Here is a 20,704-nt window from a genome sequence, read left to right as displayed (position 1 = left end):
TCCAGAAAGCAAGTAAAGGTCACACTTTGAAAACATACGAGAGACGCTTTTAATGTATTACTAAGATTATCTGCAGTTCATTTCAGCCGTCTATGGCTATGTGAAATGAAATATTAGTATTTATTCGTATTTCACACTTCAGGAACGTGCAGGCGAAAGATTTCCAAAGTGACGGATTTCTATCTTCTCTCACATGTAATCTTTGACCAGGCTCAAGACCGTTAACCCAGATATTTAACAAATCAAATAATATTCAGTGTACATTTTTACTTTAATGAGTTTGAATTAACCCTCAACCTGTTTTCTGGGTTGTAGAAACATATTTTGGAGCACTATCTTGTTTGTCGTGTGAAAACAAAACGAATTAAAACTGTAACATCCACATTTAGACAGGCATTTTTTCAGGCAACTGTGTCTGAGCAAGTAACTCCGAGGAAACGACAGAAGAGGTCACTGTTCATCAATAATTATCATTTGGTAACATGACTTACCCATTACTATAATCTCTTGTTGGTATAGGAACACTTCTGTATTATGTATGTAGTCTGATGATGGACATAAAAATTGAATCCAATGCTTATTGTGTAGAAAATCTATCAAATTAGATTAAATCATATATATACAGGCAGTGCAACAAGGTAAACATGTCTTTGAAAAATAAATGTACAAACACAGATATGAATGACAACATTTTTATTGGTTTTACCTTATGCAAGACCGTAAAGATCCATCCCCTTAACCTCTTACGTAAGTTTTTACATTTTAAACATTGCATAAGATCATATAGAAGTGATCCATGTAGTGATATGAGAACCTTATTCATCAATGTAACTGTTAAGATTGAGGAAAAATGACACATTCATTCCCTCTGATTACAAGTGTGATCATCTTCAATCATGCATTACAGTGGTCTGTGGCTTATGACTTGAATGCAAAACAAACTGGGCACTTAAAAGTATTAGGCTACAGATTTGATAAGTTTGTCCATCACATGAAATGATTATCAATGCCAGACGCTCAACCAGACAACCTGTTTGTGGAGGGCATTAAGAGATGTATTAAGATAATGTAGCTGCAAAAGTAGAGAGGGGTTTGACACCTCAGACCAGAATATAACCAATGAGTTTACAATTAAACCAAGCAACAAAAAACAACAACAACAACACAAAAACAGTTTAAGTCTCAAAAAAAAAAAAAAAAAAAATCTCCAAAGAAAGACCTAAATAAACCTCTGCTCTGAGCCAACGCAGGTTAAGTTTTAAAAATAAGCATCTCTGCCATCAGAGAGGGCGGAAAGCAAGATTGTCTGCAACGCTCAAGCATAGGCGGTCAGAAAATGGATGAGTGTATCTTAGCATCAGTCTGTGTGATTAGTTCAAGTGGAGTGGGAAGTGCTAGTTGCCATTGGTGTGGTCACACATTGTTAACGTGTGAGGGAGTGCAAGACAGTACATAATTGGAAGGCTTTCAGAATACTATGGCAAATGTAAACATAGCCTAGCTCTGGCAGGAAATCCAGTCTACTTTGATTGAAACTCTTTGCAGATTTCAAATTTTGCACTTTAAAAGCCCTTGTGTGTGTGTATATACGTGTATATCTATATCAAAAACATGCATCCATACTTGTATCCCAGACAATATAAAAATTGTTTTAGTCAAGTGTATACGTGTACATGTGAGTAAATGGAGGTTTGTGTATCGTTAACAATTCTATATGTACAAAGTGTGCCGGCATTAAGAAAAGTTTACTCGTCCCTGACACTAAGATCAATGTGTGCAATACACATAAGACATTGGATTTTGGTCATTGGGAGAAAGGCAACACTAAATGATTATTTGTGAATGAAATATCCAACCTATCAAAACCACACATCAAACCTGAAAACAACTTTCTATAAAAAAAAAAGTGTTCTAAAATGCATTATTTACATTAACAACATTACAGGCTGTAAGCAATGTGCACAGTGTTGTTTTCCACTGTAGTGCTTGTAATGGTGTGTACGAAATCTACACAATTCAAAATGCTTAGAAGAATCTATCACACTGCAGGAAATTTTTTTTTTTTTTTTTTTTTTTTTTTTTTTAAATGTAACAGTCAACTTCATAGCCAGCCAAGTATAGCTTTGTTATTGGTTATCAAAACATGTTCCAGGCATGTTCTCAGTGAAAGACACCTTATATTCAGCATCAGCTGTTTCAAACCTAACTCCGAAATCTCTAGAGTCCTGTACAAACAATGCAAAACAGGAGTTAGCATTGTCAAGGTTTTTTAAAGATCCAGTATAAACAACTTCCATTTCGAAGCTGTGTTTTCTATACAGTGTACAAAACGTGCAGTTTTTTTAAGAGTTAAATATTAATATTGAATTTGGATTATTTACATCAAAACAAAATCCTCTGGATATGAACAGAAATTCCTTCACTGCCTTCAAACAGTTCCAGTCCCCAAACCTCCCGCGCCAAAAATACTTTCTCTCAACAAAAAAGATCTTAATCAAATAAGATGTTCCCTCAAACATACAAAATTAACTAATTAAGGAAAACTCAGATGTATGTGGGAAACTTTTTTAAAAACTGCCTTGAGGATGTTTTTCCTGACAGGAAACAGGACATCGTTGAGTTTTTAAAAAATATTACCGTAAAACAGAATTCACATTTGAGACACCTTAAGAGCTTTTTTTTGGCAGTTAACTGAAGATTTATGAACATGAGGTCTCTGACTAAACTATAAGCTCAGAAAAATGTTTCTGAAGCTTCACATCAACTTGCACTTTAAATGATTTTGAGAACTATTTCAGGTCTTCAACATCCGTATCTGCAGGGTAACCGGGTTATTAATTGTCGGGTCGGAAGATTCAGAGAATGGCGCAACACATTTACATCTCAAGCCAAGAAAGTTAATGATAATGACGTATCCTGCATCGCGACATTGCCACATGAGGCAGATTGTTCTGCTGTATCTCTAAAGTTAGCTTACTTAGTCGACGTGAAAATGGGACTTTTCTATTTCTGTTCATTACAGGTCATTCCCTCATTACCAATAAAAGCCTTACAGGTCATAAATTACCTAATGCCCCTTTACCTACACAGTCAAATCACTAACATTTTTGTTCACAAAGTTTTCATTCTAGTCTGAGAATATGAACCTGATGTTACTGGAAAAAAATGAATCTGATGAATCTGACAAATGTGTTGTATAGCTGAGATTCTCATGATCACAAATGTCGGTATAACTGTTTGAAATCTTTGGAAAACAAATTGTTTCTGGGATGAATTTCACATTTAATAGCCTAACTCTTTAGCATGCGCTAAGTAAATGCACAATTCCCTTCTTAACATCTCTAAACAATGATTTTGAGTTTGATACTTCTGAATTATAAAGACCATACTGATCCCTTACCAGACCCTTGAGTTGGAGGATATAGGAATTAACTCAATAGATGACCCTGAGTGAAATCATTGGCCCTTATATGATGGTGGCCATGTTTCTATAGCATAAAACATTACAATTCCTTACTTTTTTTTTTTCTATTAGAAAAAAAAAAAAAATTGCCGCTAATTCAAAAAGGTCCAGTTTAAACGTACAGGCACAAATTGTCAGTAAACAGACTTATTTACATCAAGAAATAAAAACAAAAATGGAGGGAAAACACAAAAAAGAATAAATGCACACCCCCCCTTTAAATCTCCATTGTGCCAAACGTTCTTCCACAAAGATGATATGTTTGCATCATAACACCTGGAGCTCATAATACTGAGTCCTCTTCACATCCGGGAACCCCTTTCCTGAAGAATCTGCAGAGACAAAAAAAAAAAAAAAAAAAAAAATCATATCATTAACAAAAACACACCATACCACAAGATCTGAAAGTCACTCTGTGCATTTCAGTAGTCACTTTATTTAGGTTTTTTCCACTATTCCTCTCACAATGCATACTCTCTCACACTCATATTTACTCACACACACTACACACTGAATATAGTGCAGAAAATAGTCAAAAGCCAGAAACTATGGAGTATGAGGCTCTAGAGAAAACTTTGGGTGAGCACATAAAGCAGTAAACCTTGTCAGGAGGGATCAACCTTGATACTGAAGTGAACCACAGCATCCTGAATGACTCTGAACTGCCAAAGATGTGAAGAGCCATAAACGGCCACATCTGAGACTTATCAAGGCAACAGCAGTGGGACTGTAATGTAAAATTACATCATACATTTCTAATTTAATGGATGGTTTCAAAAAGGGATTTTAATATATGTGAATGAACAGAAGGTATTAACAAGTACAATTCAATAGGAAAAAAGCACCGTATTTTTCTTCTTTGATTAATCATGTCAGTCGCTTATTGATTGCACTTCTGATGCAGCCATTTTCCCTTTTGGGGCTTTATGGACGTCACACATGTTGCACAGAGATACAGTAATCTGTGATGATTTTATGTTGTCGCTTGATGTACACGTTTTTTTTTTTAACTTAAAATGCTCTTTGCATGTTTTATGTACCTTAGTCTGTGTTCTTAAATCTTTGTGTTCTATGTTTAACCTGGATGCAAAATAAATCTCCCCTCAGGGACAGTAAAGTTGAAGTTGAACCAGACTGTGCAGTACAGAAAGAAATTAATAACACTTTCTAAACTGTTGTACCGAAAATGTGAACAATGGCATGGAGATGGATGAGAGGTGAAGAGGACCGCATACTTGTGCCCAGGTTACTTCAACTAAACCATTAAATTAAATTTTAAGGCGTTCCTTCAACGTGCTCAGTTATTCAGGTTATCTCTGGCACTTCAGGCAATCCATTTCCAGCACATTACGAAGACAGAAGCTGAAATCTGCTGTTCATTTAGTTTAATTTCTTCTCAGCTGTCAGCTTACCTGTATTTTGGGAGCAAAGACTGCCTTAAGATTCAGATTCTTGCATTAGACAGTGTCGACGTGATGAATCAGATTTTGCGAGTGGAAAAATATACATATAGTTTGACATTCCTACCATTAATCATAGCATCCCAAAAACCAATCAGTATTTCTTTTAAACACCAAAAAGTTGAATTTGCCTTATCCAAATGCCTCATTAAAAAACAAACAAACATAAAAATGGTGGTGTTATAAAGTGTGAAATCAACTAGTCTTTCCTCACTAGGCTCATATGTTATTCAAAAAATGCTGGAGATCCAAAGATGTGTTGTGAGGCCAACACTAGTAACACTAGTACTACTACTACTTTTGACAATGAAATGGACAGAGGGGAGCGTAGTACCGCACCCTTCTCTTTCATTGGCATTGAAAGGCAGACAATGAGTCAAAATGCAGCAGCTGATGATTCAGCATGCCCTCCATTAACCAAGGCTGTAGGCATGACAATAATTACAAGGGTCTTATTTACACTACTGCAACAAATGGAGCTCTTCCCATCTGGTTTCAAAGAGAGCTTCACCTGCAGTATTTGACCGGTCTCAGCAGGGACCATCTGGTTTTTGATCTAGCTTTGGCTTGACTCTGAAGGTGGCAGGCCAAAGCTGATTTAAGCATATTATCAGCTCAAGTTGTCTTTGAAAACACATGAGAACAGTTCTCAGTAGCCTAAACTGCATCGAGGAGGCAGAGGAAGAGCGTGGCAAATTGGGGAGGCGCTGTGGAGGGGACTACTAGCAGTTGAGCGCTCACCAGTGAGTCATAAGTGCTCAATGCTAATCAGAGTCATTCATTTCATAATCCGTCTCTTCGTCCTCGCTCTGAGTGACATGCAGCATGCAGATAGCACAGAAGGAGACAAGAGAGGCATGTTGTAAAATGATGGAAATGAATGGAGGTGGACATGTGGGGAAAAAGTAGAACAAGGAGAAAAATAAAACTAATAGGTCATTATCAGAGGGGATTATCATTAATAACTACATTTAATCTCTCTATGCAAGTGTAACTCAAATCACACAGAACAGCAAGAAAGTACAAATGTTATCCGAGGGCACCTTTCTATCAAGCTCAATTCACTTGTCACACTTTTGCAAATTGGGCCATTTATCACAAATAACATACGCTTACTGTACAAATGTATATAATGTACAGAAATGACTTGATATGGTGTCCCTGGAAACAATCTCAACAGTTTCTACTCGCTCTCTACATTTGTTTGAAAGATGCACTGGTTGTGTTAAATCTTCCAATTAAATCAGTAAAATAAAGCATGAATATAGTTTAAATGCTGAGCTTGTTTAGTGTAGCTGCCTTCTAGGAGCCGGCCTCCACGGGGACAAGCTGACAGGAGATTTTGAATTCCTATGGGCGTGCCTCCTGCTTTGCTCTCTAAGCCCTTGAGGAAAAAAATGACAGACCTTGCCAATAGCTCCACTAACATGCAGAACTCAGATCTCTTAATGCCCCTAGTGAGGATTATGCTGTTTAGACTTTCTCATTTCAGGTCAAATCTAACAAGAAAAAAATAAACCTTAAAGCTGGGCTAATTCTGTTAGATAGACCTTTGTGTAGTTCAGTTCAGCTTTATTAGTCATGCAGGTTACCACAGGGTCAACGGTACAATGAAATGTCTTGGACGAGAAAACAACTCAGCAATAAGAGCACTAGTCATAAAAGATTAAAAAAAATAGAAAAGATGGGATGAGATATAAATAAATTTTAACACTATATACATATATGAAAATAAGGATTTATGTATAAAAGCAAATGTGACGAGTGTATACACCAGTACTACACATTGGTTATGTAGCAGTCCTGGTTCAATAGCAGCAGTCATGGTTGAAAGTGCATTTTTATGTAAGCAGTGCAGTAAACAGTGCAGACAAGCAGGTGAGCAAATATGTGATGTGGAATATTTTGATATACGAGTTGAGAAGCCTGATGGCCTGGTAGTGAAAACTGTCCTTAAGTCTGGTGGTATGTGTGGCCATGCTCTTGTATCGTCTGCCAGATGGTAACAAGGAGAACAGTCTGCGTGCTGGGTGGCTCTGGTCCATCTGCAGGCACCGCTGGTGGAAGATATCCTGAATAGCTGGGAGTCAGTTGCCAGTAATGTGCTTGTGCCCTCTCCACCGCGCTCTGTAGTGATTTGTGGCTTTGAGCAGAGCAGTTCCCGTACCAGATCACAATGCAGCCTGTCAGCAATGATGGTGCATCTGTACAAGTTTGTGAGGATGCTGGTGTTCATGCCAAACTTCCTCAGTCTCCTCAGGAAATGGAGCCGCTGGCAAGCTTTCTTGACCATGGTGTCCGTGTGTAGTGACCAGTAGAGGTCCTTGGTGACGTGCACACTGTGGAACTTCAAGCTGCTGACCCTTTTGACCTCAGCATCACTAATGTGGATGGGGAGGTGTCCACCCCCCTGCTGTCTCCTGTAGTCCACAATAATCTCTTTAGTTATAGTGATGTTGAGAGGGTTTGTTGTCCTGGCACTAGCTGGTTAGTGTCTCTGTAGGCCATCTCATTGTTGTCTGTGACGAGGCCCGGGATGGTCGTGTCATCAGCAAACTTAATAATGACATTGGAGCTGTACTTGGCAGCACAGTCGTAAGTGAACAGGGAGTACAGGAGGGGTCTGAGGCCCTGCGGTACGCCCGTGTTGAGGATCAGTGGCGAAAAGGTGTGGCTGGCGATTCTCACCACCTGGGGCCTGCCCGTAAGGAATTTGAATATCTAGCTGCAGGTAGAGATCTCCAGTCCAAGATCAACAAGCTTAGAGATGAGCTTAGAGGGAATGATGATATTGAATGCCGAGCTATAATTATTGAAGAGCATTCTCACATATGTATTCCCTTTGTCCAGGTGGGTAAGTGCAGTGCATGTCGCCAAGGTGATGGCGTCATCTGTGGCCCTGTTTGGTCTGTATTTGTCTTATAATCAACATTAACAATGAAAGTTGTTCTGTTTATGGCCGAATCTAAAGCAGAGAGGATTTCTGGGTTATGAACAAATTTTATGTTTGTTTTACTACAAAATATCTTAGAACTTATCTTTTTTATTTGTTGGTTATACAGGCAGTCTGTTTTTTTAAACCGAGGGAGTGAATATTCACAAGGTACTCCTTCATAGAGGTTTCTCATCAATAAACTAGAGGTGCTTTCAGTCCCACGGTGGCATGTTCTTAAATGCACTGCATTTTAAACATCCAGCACAGGCCATCATTCACAGACGATGTTTGCTGTGGATGGATTTTCAACCGGCCTTTCCACTCACTCACTCACTCACACACACACACACACACACTTACCTTAGCCTTCTCACTGGGCTCACTGTTTGTCCCGTATGATTGATTGTGCAGCTCCTTGGAGACCACACACAGGAACTCGGCTTGGTCTTCGTTTCCGTAGTTGTAAGAGGAGCCTATGCTGACCAACTAGAGAGAAACGAGAGCAAAGCACAGAGAGAGGATTAGCCTTAGCGTGATGAGGCAGAGGCAAAAAACTAGGCTGTTCACGGTGGGAAAACAGAAGTAGGAGAAAGTTAAAAAAAAAAAATTAAAGTAGAAGAGATTGACAGCCACATAAGGAGCTCAGTGTCTACAAGTTCCTGCAGTTTAAACCTAAGGCTTCCAGATGTATTATGAATGGAGTTTTGGACATATTTCACCAATTTCGTTAAGTTCAAAATAGTTTATACAGATCAATATAAATATAGTTTATCTAACGTTAACTCTGATTTTTTTAGGATTACTTATGCTTTTTTGGCTTTATTAGATAGATGGCAACTGACAACGGCATAAAATAGGGGTAGAGGGGGATTGACACTTGACAAAGGTCCTTGGTCAGATTTAAATTCAGGGTGTCATGGTTGCACGATTATATGGCACACCCAATAAGACCGCTAGGCCAACAGGGTGGGGGCTAGGGGGCTCAAAAACCCAATTTAAAGACTTAACGTTGCATTATTAATTTTACATTTATAAAATTCAATCCAAATGCTATTTTCAGGACCTGCAGACATGCCAGAATGAAAATCCAAAAATAAATGGAGATGTGATACATTCATGAAGATCAGAAAAGAAAATTCAAAACTCAAAGTGTAATCAAGGTAATTACACAGAAATTAAAGTAATGTAAGAAACCATAGACAGAAAATAATCAGCAGATAGTCACTGACAGAGAATAAGTGCAGGCCAGGGAGTCGACCACAGGAAGCAAACATGCTGGATCAAAATCAATGGGGAATGGTGGATGTGGCTTGGTAGAACCAGGCTTGTTTAATGTGAATAGTTGAAACTGAAGTGTTAAAAACGACATCATCTCTTACAAAGCAAATACAGGAGCAAACCACAAAGTAGCTCACTCCAATCCATCGAAACCACGACTATCGTTTAGCTCTGTGATTTGACTTTACAGCATCATGACGCAGACGCCGTGTGGAGGATTTTCTTGGGTGCTTCGACGCTTAAATCAAAAGATTAGTACTTCAGGTGTTTTCAATAATCTGCTTTCAATCACTGTATTTCTTTATGTCTGCTAATGCTTGCTTTAGCTACATGACTCACCAGTCTAAAGACACAAGAGTTTACTAAAGATCTTACAGGGAACTGTGGGCAACCTAAATTCTACCAAACAAAAACACCACTGAAGCTTCTGCTTGTAACAGCGAGAGACTTTTGAGCATCATGTAAATTATGTCAATCAGGAAAATAATTGTTACGAAAAATCCTACACATGGAATCTTTAATTGTGAATTTTACAATAATCATAGCAACGTCTAATGTTCCTATCCCAGTCAAGTCAGTAGTCTAATAAAAAGACATAAAAAGAGAACAAGAGGACAAATAAAGGGGCAAAACCTTTCAAATCTGCATGCACACCTTGAAAACATGAAATTTTTTTTGAGCAATTCCTGTCCAGAATGATTGCTTTTAACTCTGAATGTTAAATGTGTGTATACTGCAGGCTACTTGTATACCGTCTGTACCCAGGTGTACATGTTCAGACATGCTTCTCCTCATTAGCCTCTGCTGCCGGAGACTTGTTGTTGTTAAGCCGCTTCTCTCACATTAGGCATCAATGCAGCAAAAAATACTGAAATAATCTCAACTAGCCAGCATGGATTTCACTTGTCACACCGCTTAAGACTCATCATGTACCAAAATGTAAAACTCAGCATCTCTAGTTGTGCAAAATACACTTAAATAACACTTTGTCTACATTTATGGAGTCTTAAGGGTGGCAGTAGGTCATTAAAGCTCATCTCCAGAACAGACTCTCCTGGGCTGCCGACCGAGCTCTAGGTTAGTGTTTCTAGGTGTTTCTCATGTGACCTGTGTAAGGAGATTAGTGAGGTTTCAGCTCTGAGAGATTCATTCACACATAATTCACACTCCAATGCCCAAATAAGTGTGGTTTCTCATTACAGGAATTGGCAGTTGCAGCTAAACACAAACTCTTGTGTAAACTTCACGATTCTCTCTTAATGTTTGGATCCATTTAAATTACAAAGTAAAATACCTGCCGGGCAGATAAAAACATCTTTTTACACTTAAACACCAGCACTACAGTATATTACAACACAGACTCCCATAACAGCCAGGTGGCTACATCGAAGCAAAGCACAGAAGGCTGCTGACAAGCTTACAAACTGTGAGTGCGGTATGAATAAAATAAATAAATAAATAAAAATCACAGACAGGAAAAAAGGTGTCATGTTCTCATAGCTTCACTGGTGAGCAAGCAGTACAAATGAACACTGAAAAGAATCAACTCAAAAGATGGCTGACATCTATGTGTCTACTTGGGACAAACAATGGCCAACGGGGTGTGTATGGACAACATGGGGACCATGCAGTGACCAGCCCGTGGACAAAAATTTGTGGGACACACCTCTCCGCTGTTGTTTGGCAAAGCAGACTCCTCTCCCTTCACCTCCCTTGACACAATCAGCAGAAACTCTGACTGGTGGGCCCGCCCGTAACCTATACTGACAAGCTGCAACAACCAATCAGAGCACAGAAGGGATGCCCGGATCATGTATGCGGACATTCAGAAAGACGTGATTTTGCTGTTTTGGCTTTTTATCCATTTCCAATATTGAGGATTGGACTTTCTGGGTCAATGTGAGCATAGCGGGGTGGGTGAAGCACATGAAAGGAGGATTGCTGCTGCAAGCCTGCCAGAGGAGCTTTACCTGTTCAAACTTCCAGCCGTCGGACATGGTTGACACCATCTGTGTCAGCTCCTCTTCCTGGCACTGCAGCACCCGGTAAACATGCTTCACCGGAACCTGAGAGGAAAGACATGAGAGAAATGGGATGTTAAAGGGAGGAAAAACAGATCTCAAAAATGGCACACAAACGTTAAAATTCAATTAGAAATCTTCTTAAAAGAAAGGTAACACACCTGCGATGTTTTGCAGTCCCGTTCCCTGATCTTGTCCTTGATGAGTTTTATTAATGATGTGATGTTGTAGAATTCGGCTTCTTCTAGCACACCTAAGACAGCGCATAAGAAATATTTTTTTCAGGCAGACATACCCTGCTGTGATTACTTAAGATCAGGTTTAACTGAAGAAATACATTAACTAGTTTGTTTACAATGCAAATTTGCAGACTTTACAGATGACTGGATATGGATTTGGGAACATATTCCACAGAGACGTTACCTTCCTCTGCCAAATCCCTGTTGAGCACCAGTTTGCCATGCCTCAAGTAGTTAAGCACTGGCCCAAAGTATGTGGGGTCTCTGTCTATGAGATAGGCACCAGTTTCATCCTGAAAAGCAGAAAAGAGGATGATGAGATTAATACAATTCCCCTGTATTTGCTGGCAGAGTTTGCAATTTAAAGACACAGAGCAACATTTTGGGAAATATGCTTGTTTATGTTCAAAAGTCACACTTCGAGATCATTTTATTTCTATGCATCCAGCACAGAGATGACAGTGATATCACATATTCTTATCTGACAATTGTTTCTTTGTCTGTTAAAATCAGTCAATCAATAAGCAGGTGTATACCTTAATCAAAACATAATCTGTGGGGGAAAAAATGAAACCCCCACCCTGCATCAGCGAGTAAAACTCGAGGGATGAGAATTACGAGGTCTGCTCCTGTGCTGATAATCTCTACAGAGCTTGAGAGGACATGCGCACACAGAGCCACACACGCATACAAAAGCTTTGGGATATCACTTCACTATTCCCACAGGCCTTGGGTTTGATCCTGATTCACAACCACTGGGTATTCCCCTATTTCTTTAAGTACTGTGATTAGATTGTCTTTGTCTCGAGGGGCAAAAGGAGGCTAAAACAATTAGAGCAGAACAGAAAAAGATTTGGAACAGCAGGCTGAATCCACCAAGGGGACCAGGAGAAAGCACCTTGGCTTACAACGACAATTAGCCTAGTCTGGTCTGTTACACAGTTGGCCTAACACATAATATGAAAGTCAGTTTGAACAGCTGCAGCTACTGCAGCTGACACCAGTTTACTACCAAAAAAAAAAAATTGTTTAACATGATGTGACATTTAGTGAGTCAAACGTGCATGAGATTTAGTAAAATATTCAGCATGGAGGAAAGGCCTTAAGCAAATTTTGTGCTAATCCTCAAATGCAGCAGGATGTTTGACTTTGCATCAATCGAGTTTATGGCTTCAGGTGCAACCTTGACTAAATTTACAGCATATCTGGTCGGTGCAACATCTTATGCCATTTACCCTTGAACATTTCCATACACTACAGGCCATGATCAAAATCAAACATACAGCCAACTCTCATGGACATTCATAGGTCCTCTTCACAAGTCCAGAGATGGATTCAGCTCAAAACCCATTAATCTTTCCAATAATGAGGAAGAGTCCCAGTGCATTTTCTTTTGTAATGAATCTCTGAACCCTCCTGGCTGGTTGACCTCCTTTCCATGGCAAAAATATCCCACCGGAGCCCAATGGAGTTCTATTCTGGTCTCATTGCCCTGTGTCAGTTCATTACACTTTCATAGTCACTGAAGTTTAAGCACAAGTACAGGTGGGCCTGCGTGGAGGAAACAGACAAGGTCGAAGTTTCACAACTCGCCTCGTTCAAACCACTCTGTTCGTTTTCAGAGAGAAGGTTAATCTACTCTTGGCCTCTTTAATGTGTCCAAGTTGGTAGAACACAGAAAAAGTGTATTGCTGTTACAGTACAACTTCTTTCCAATGTCAAGTCATTCATTAATTTATTTCTCATAAATGAACATATGGCATCCAAAGATTTCACACAGTAACTATCGTCCTCTCAACATGGAGGGAAAAAGGATCCTAAACATTCTGTGAAAAGCCACCATGCCAGTGTATTGGGTGCAACTTAGAAATACAATTTGTGCTTTAAAAAACAAAACAACAAAAAAATGGAAATAACGCCTCGCGGTTTTATGCCTCCACCAACCAGTCAAGTTGCAGTTTTGTCTGTCCAGACTCATATTTTGTATTGAAGACTTTGAAGGAATTTAATAAAATCACCACAGTTTCAAGGTGGGCACCCAAGATTAGTGTCACCAATTCAATATCTGACCAAGTGAAATATGGTCACAATCTCCCCTTTTTATCAACAATATAGATTTGACTGATATGTTTTCCTGCTGAACATCACTTGTTTTTCTTTTATTCCCTGTCAAACATCAAGGGAAGAGGTTCAATACTGTATCCAATTGAAATCCAGTATTAAATCCACTTATTGAATCGAAATCCTTTTGAATCCCTTATTGAATCTTTTTAGGTTTACCTTTCAACATTTGCAAGTAACTAAAGGCTAAAATAACTATGACTCAAAAGATGTCTGATCACTTTTTGTTAGCTGAGAGGGTAGACACACAGTTTTCGGTGGCATATTCACAATCTGAAAATGAGAGTTAACAGCTACAGCCCTCTGTACTACAAGAGCTTCCTGTTATAAATACAAAAAATGCCCCGATTCAGAACTATTACATTTCTCATTGCTAACAAAAAAAAGTGGAGAGAGATAAAAGGTTTGATAAAAAAAAGAATTTGTATTTTGCCGACCGGAACCAGGTACAAAGGTGCCTGCTGAAGAACACATCCCAATAAAATGTCTTGTACTTCACATGAGGTTTTCCTTTGTCAAATAAATCTTGCTAATCTCAATCTTCATAGTCTTCCCAGCATCAGAACACTGTTGTTTCCTCATTGAAATCTGTCACAGCAAGCATTTTGACCTGTCGTAGCAGGAAAAGCACAGATGGAAGTAAAGACATTAATAACGAGCTAAGCCATTCAATGCATTTACATTGAACTCCACCCATTTTACACATCCAAGTCTGTTGAGAGTATTACTGCATATGTGGAAAGAAGTGGTGGCTTTTGTGGCTCCAGAGGGAGCGGCATGAAATCTTATACATTGCCTCAAGTGATGTCACTTGAGCCAAGGTCGGCTGGAAAGGTCAAGTTGCATTGTCTGTAATGTAGGTGCCAGGTTTTGAAAAGGAAGAAGAATGCATGGAGGAAAAAAAAGGTATGATATCTCCCGCTCTGCTGCGTCCATTTTAATATTTTTTAAAAACTATCCATCATGTCTCCGACAATGTTATAGATGTGCCATGCTAAACTGACAGAGTGCTCTTTTAAGGATTACAACTTTCACTCCAGATTTTTCCTCTTGAGGTTGACACGGACCAGTAAAGCTCTACGAAGTAACGCATGAGAAGCCTTTTTCACAGAAGACATTTTGGCATCTCTTGGTTGGAAAAGCACAGGTGTAAACAAAATTAATCATTGCTGGATTTCAATTTAGCTGCTTTGGTTTCAGGGTTCCTGGTATTGTGCATTCTGGCTCATAGTCACACTGGGACATTTAAACAGAACAGAGCAATCGTTAATGTAATTAGCAACACCTGTGCTCATCCTACTATGACAAGTAAAAATGTCTGCTAGGCCAATTGCGCTATGCTAATAAACTTTACACAAACACACACACACACCACCATCTATCAACAGCGTCAAGAAAAAAATATTAGTGTTGTGTGCGGCCTTGAACAACTCCCCTTGATCAAACACTCAGATAGCATGTGTGCTCTACACTTCTGTGAACTTGATGCTCGCTGACCTGCTGCGCTACCAAGCCTGTTGCTGGAAACCCCTCAGCCCGCTGGAGCTGCTCCTCTGGGTGCACACGTATCTATGGGGGGACTTGGGGTGACAGTGACCCAGTTCAGAGAAAGATGATTATAGGGGGCTCTGGTGTGGACCCATGCACACAAAGGGGACAGTGTTTTTAATTAAAAACAAAAGGCTGTGTCTCTGGGGGCCCAGGCTGGGGAGCATTGGGCAACAAACAGAGGGGTGGGGACTGTACTGTAGACAGGCAGGAAGAGAGATAGTAAACTGGAGAATTGGGAGAAAGAGGGTTATTGAATTAGGAAGGTTGAAATGCAGAACTAAACATGCCTACGAAAGTTCACCATCTTTAAGTGGCACTACGGTGACTGAACAAATCAAACTTTATTTGTATGAATTTTAAGGGAGTGAATGTGGTTTTAATATTTTATTATGTATAAGGGTGGGCGATTTGGCCAAAAAATAATATCACAATATATTTTAATTGCAATCATGATTCACAATCTAAATTGTGATCTTTCTCTCAATTCTGAAATGCCTATAAGACTTGAAATAGAACAAATAAAACACAATATTGCATTAAAGATACTATACAGGTTTCAAAATGGTGATTAAAACCTGAGTTTAATTCGAAGTTGTAAACAGCAGCAAAAGATAATCATAAAATAACACTTTAAATACTCACAACTCAAATAGAAAAAGCAGCAAAATATTAACAAAACAATACTTAGTAGAACGTAAAAGACACAAAATTGCACTTTTCAAATTCTCAAAGTCTCACACTGGCATATAAGGCTTAAAAATAACGCAATATTTGAATAAAAATAAATAGGTACTCTCATTTCTGACTGTTTCCTATGATTTAAAAAAAAACAGCAAAAACATTGCCCAGCCAAACCATTCTCATACCACTGATGTTGAGTTCTTTCTTCCTCATCTGCCACACCACTAGCTATAATTCACATTGCATTGTTTACAATATGTCACATGAAGTAATTTGTCCCATCAGTATAGCCATCTTCTTGGCTACATCACTAGCGGATCCACTAGTCAACGAGGTTATGTGAAGTTTGGAAACAGAAGTAAGAGGACATTTAAATACTGCAATCTCTATGATTTTCCTGATAAGTAGATTGTGGACGCCTTCAAGATCAATCACAATCTAAAATTGTGAGTTTGCCCTCCCGTAATTATGTATTTTATCTGCAGGCTAATAAAGCCTAAATTAAATAATACTAAATCTTAACTTACTCACCTTATAGATGATTATTAATGAAATAGAAATGGTAGACTTGTGTGGGCTGAAACCAACCACTTACACCAAAGAGACCAGATGATATCAAAAAATACACTGACAAGTGTCAACACCACCTACAATAAGCACCAGAATTAGGTCAGTTCAGTGTAGGTCAGGCATGCTACATGGTGTTTGTGGTCGACTCTTACAGAAATACTGAAACTGCAAAGCCTTAAATACATACAGCAACTAGTGACAAGTCAAAGTAGGCCTCGTCGTGACTGGACTCAACCAGAAGACAATTTAAAATCAAAAGCCAATTAGAAGGGTGGGCTACAGAGCAGAGGGAAGTGTAGTGTATTAACCTTATCATTCTTCTGGTACACACAATACATCCTCCCACAGGAAATACCATGGTGACCCACCCTTCAAGCACATGAATACAGCTTTCTACAGACAATAACGCTGTAACTCAATCTTGAATTCAACTAAATTAACAAGTCGCTGTATGTTTACTTCAGAGTATCACAATGGGTGTGCGTCAAAAATTTGCATGGAACCATTTACTATTTAACACCATGTGAGTGTGTGTGGAGATATTCACTGCAAAATGCATATAGCCTTTCTAATAATAGGACAGACAGTTTAAAAGTAATTATTAAAAGAAACTGCAAGGCAAAAACAATTAACACCATCATGTGAAGATGTTCCAATTTGCTTGGACCAAGAATATAAAGAATGAAAGCATTATCGAATGCTGCCCGGCCTTCACTGCAGGAGGACAAGCCCCCTGCAGAAACAGCGCTTAAAGATGTTGCAGTAGAGCTTCTGAGTCACATGACTGTAGCTACTTAGCCAAGTGGAAGTCTGATGCGTGTAGAGTGGGAGCCAGAGTCCCTCTGGAGCACAGGCAGTAATGGCATAGTCAAATAGGCCGTCATCTCTTAAATAATACACACACCACAACTAGGCTGTATTATGAGAAACTTATCTCACATTTCAAAATATTTAGCACTGTCATTTGAAATGGAGTCTGACCTTTCACCGAGGCTAGCAGAAACTTCGCCTTTCTACCATTTTCAGCTCTTTAAGGCAATATAATCAGTGCATTTTGTGGAACAATTTATGACAGGAGTGTTTCAGGCATTAAATGAACAGCTCCTTTTAAAAGTCCCCTAAAAGCTTTGCTTTCATGATGAGAGGCAGTTATGTAGTTCAACGGTTGGTGAGCCAGGAATTCACTGCTTGCCAGGTAGAGGCAGAAATGTGAACTGCGATAGAAAAGGAAGCTAGAAGTGAAATGATGTAGATGATGTAGAGTAGTGTTCCAGTTGGCATCATTGTAATTTACTGCAACACAAGGCTATGATCTATTGATCTATTGGCGCCTGGTTCCTGTGGACAAACTTTCATTGGGCTGATAAAGCCGATAAGATCAGTCTAGAGTCACACCTGATTTGCCAATTGCGCTCTGCAGTGTCCTGTTGAGTACTTACTTGTGAGAAGATGGAGCAAGAGGAGACGATATCAACGTTAAATATTTACGTTGCCTCCCACAGTGTGCTCAGGCATGACATACAACCTGAATCCAGAATTAAATGTGGCCATATTTCTCTCACACATGCTGCAGAGAGAACTTCTTCAGGGCAGCAAATGGATATGAATATGAAAAGAATAAGATGTTGAAGGAACAAGAATCCTTTGTGATGGGGTTGCTTGAAAAATTGATGCAGTTCTCCAAGCTCCAAAGCTGGATCGCTACTTGAGTGGTCCTGAGCTGAGCAGTTTGAGAGGAGGAGTCTGCCAAAGGGATAAATACCCATTGATGTGCATCTCTCAGCTCGTTGATAGGACAACAGATCATTTTGAGAGAGACATCTGCTTAGGATCTTGCAGTGTGAATTAGTCGCTTAAGCCTTACAAAACTAGTAACAACAATATCACGCGAACATGACAGCAATGAAAGGCATTGGTCAAGGCCGGGATAAACACTTAAAAAAAAAAGAGACTTATGAATAAAAGACTGTCAGCTGTTATGGGCGTGCACGTGACAGCACTTCCTCCACTTTCTCCCTGGTTTGCCCAAATGTGCAAAACAGGCCCCAGTCAACAACATGAATAATGCAGTTCTCCTCAAGAGTCCTGCTGAAGCACGTCAGCCTGCGTGACTGAGAACTGAACCATTCATTTCCTTGTGAAATACAATAATGCGTTCGTCCAAAAAACAGAGCCCTTCAACGATCTGTCACTCTGACGAGCTTCCTTTTCACTTGCAGCTTTGTGCGATGCAAAAAAACCATGGCCTTCTTGGCTCAGTTGTGAAAAAGATGAAATGATGTCAGTGTATATAGTTTGAGAAGCAGTTGCAGGTGAAATAATATCTAATAATAACCTGTCCTTTAGTGAGAGCTATCTGAAACCAGAATGCCTGCAGAAGAGAGGTACGGTAATGGCTTGAGATTCTGATACGCACTTAAGACAAGGGATTGAGATTGACTGAGCTGATGCTCATGGGAGGATAAACTGACAAAATAGCAAGCTGATTATTTAGAGATTAAGATATTTGCATGAAAATACGAGATGAGCCATGGGCTCAGCTTAGCACAAAGGGGAGGGCAGGGGTGAAGATTAAAATGTGCAAGTAGATGAAAACAATGAATAATGGGGCAGTAAAATGAACAACGAAAAAACAGAGCACATTACACTATGCATACAGACACTAATACATTGTGTTTGGCAGTGCTGGGGGGGGCTTTAAGCACACACATTGCTGTTAAAACTGGCAGATGGACAAACAAGAGAGAAGCCTGCTTTCTGGAGCATTGAGGCCATTCAGGGAGATGAGTGACTTCATCCCGAGCTCTCAGTTTGTCAGCAGCACCTCACCCCACTTGGCAATGACTTGTGTACTCATTAAGGGAGCCTCACCACCAGCACAGAGGCTGATTACTGCAGAGCAAACAGAGCCAAGTAACAGACTACTCCCAAGAGAGAGGGAGGAAAAAAAACACGAATTGATCGAGCAATAAAGTTTTATATGTGTAGGTCATTTAGTTGTTAATTATAGCACTAATGCCTGTAGACAATGCAATCATCTGTAAGGGCCAGAGTAGGTGGATAGTCTTATCAATAGCATGCCAATATGATATGAAACTGAAATGCGTTTGAGATATTGGTTACTCAGATATCATGCTACCGCACAATTACTATTAAAACTGATAAAACTTTCTTCTTTGAGCTGAAATGCAAAGTGGAATAACCCACCATACAGTCCCCCACAGTTTAGATTCAATACTACATTATAGCACCAACAATCATATCCAGAACTAGGTTTAAAGTAAAACATGTAACATTATTTTATGATGACTACTTAAGACACATTTGGTTGCTGTCACTACTTGACATCTGACACCTGGATGAGTGCAGCGCAATGCAACGGCCTCGGTTTGGGCAAAGTTTCCAACTACTGTGAAAGCTGCAAAAAACAATTTAAACACTAAAGTAATTTAGTTAAGATTCAACACTTTAAATAACATTTAGGTAACAACAAGACCGTATCTTATAGAGACACACATGAGCTAATAGCAAAGATCGTATGTCATGTGGTGACTGTCGGAATCTTGCTAGCTTAGCGTGCTAATGCTAGCAAGCCACAAAAAAACCGAGTTAGCCTCATTTATCTGAATAAACACTCATTTTCAGAAGGCTGGGGATTTAATTAAACAAGCTGTTAAGCGAAGTCATCAGCCGACCTAGTTTACAAAAAATGCTGTAAGCAAATACAAAGTAATTTTGCGTAAAATAAAATTTTAGTTAACCAGCTGCGCTCCTAAATAAAGTGCTACTGCTAACTAGCTCGACTAGCTTAGCATTTACCTTGTCGGAGTCGAGCTCGGGGTCAGCTTGGCTCAGTCTGTACAGAAATGATTTTGGATCTCGACACAGCGTCTGTCTCGTTGTTAGAAAATACGTCCCCCCGACGTTTAGTCGGATCCATTTCGATGCACCGACACCGGATGAAGTGTTTCTCTCCGCCGGAGAATGGGTGAAACATCTCCGGTGAACGGAGCCGCTCGTCTCGGAGCTGTTCTCTGCCATCTCCTCTCCTCGTCTCCTCCGCCCTCGCCTCGGCTGTCTGTCTGTCTGTGCGGCTGACAGGAAATATCTGAAGCTGCAGCCTCTAAACTTGGGAGTCCACGATTCATGCAAAACAGGCTGCCAGCTCCTCAGCCACTCCTACTAACTAACCTGCTACAGCAGCGCTGGCTGACACTTGCATAAATTATTTCAGAGAGAAGACGTCCTCCTCGGGTTCAGCTACAGACGCCTTTCCATATAGAGCTATGAGCTCTAGATTGTGAGAAACTGGAAATGTCATGAAAGCTCCTTTAACAAGACCGACCAGCTTTTTTAGGCGCTCTCCTGTGCATTTAAAATGTGTA

General features: G+C 39.7%; 1 protein-coding gene across 2 annotated transcripts; it reads right to left on the bottom strand.

The window, feature by feature from the left end:
• Window positions 1–678: 678 nt before the first annotated feature.
• Window positions 679–20,550, bottom strand: kctd5b (potassium channel tetramerization domain containing 5b). 2 transcript variants are annotated; one of them, XM_067575853.1, is made up of 7 exons: window positions 20,139–20,550; window positions 11,581–11,689; window positions 11,319–11,410; window positions 11,107–11,202; window positions 10,803–10,907; window positions 8,219–8,344; window positions 679–3,795 (listed from the first exon to the last, which is right to left on the bottom strand). In XM_067575853.1, the coding sequence occupies exons 1-7, from the start codon at window positions 20,358–20,360 to the stop codon at window positions 3,766–3,768; spliced, it is 780 nt and encodes a 259-aa protein (XP_067431954.1). In that variant the 5' UTR covers window positions 20,361–20,550; the 3' UTR covers window positions 679–3,765. The 2 variants fall into 2 exon arrangements, with proteins under 2 accessions (XP_067431954.1, XP_067431955.1); XM_067575854.1 differs by lacking the exon at window positions 10,803–10,907 and having other exon boundaries at window positions 20,139–20,537.
• Between the last annotated feature and the right edge of the window lie 154 nt (window positions 20,551–20,704).

Source organism: Thunnus thynnus, chromosome 20, assembly GCF_963924715.1.
Source record: "Thunnus thynnus chromosome 20, fThuThy2.1, whole genome shotgun sequence".
Lineage (NCBI taxonomy): Eukaryota > Metazoa > Chordata > Actinopteri > Scombriformes > Scombridae > Thunnus > Thunnus thynnus.
This window is presented reverse-complemented; position numbering and strand designations above follow the sequence as displayed.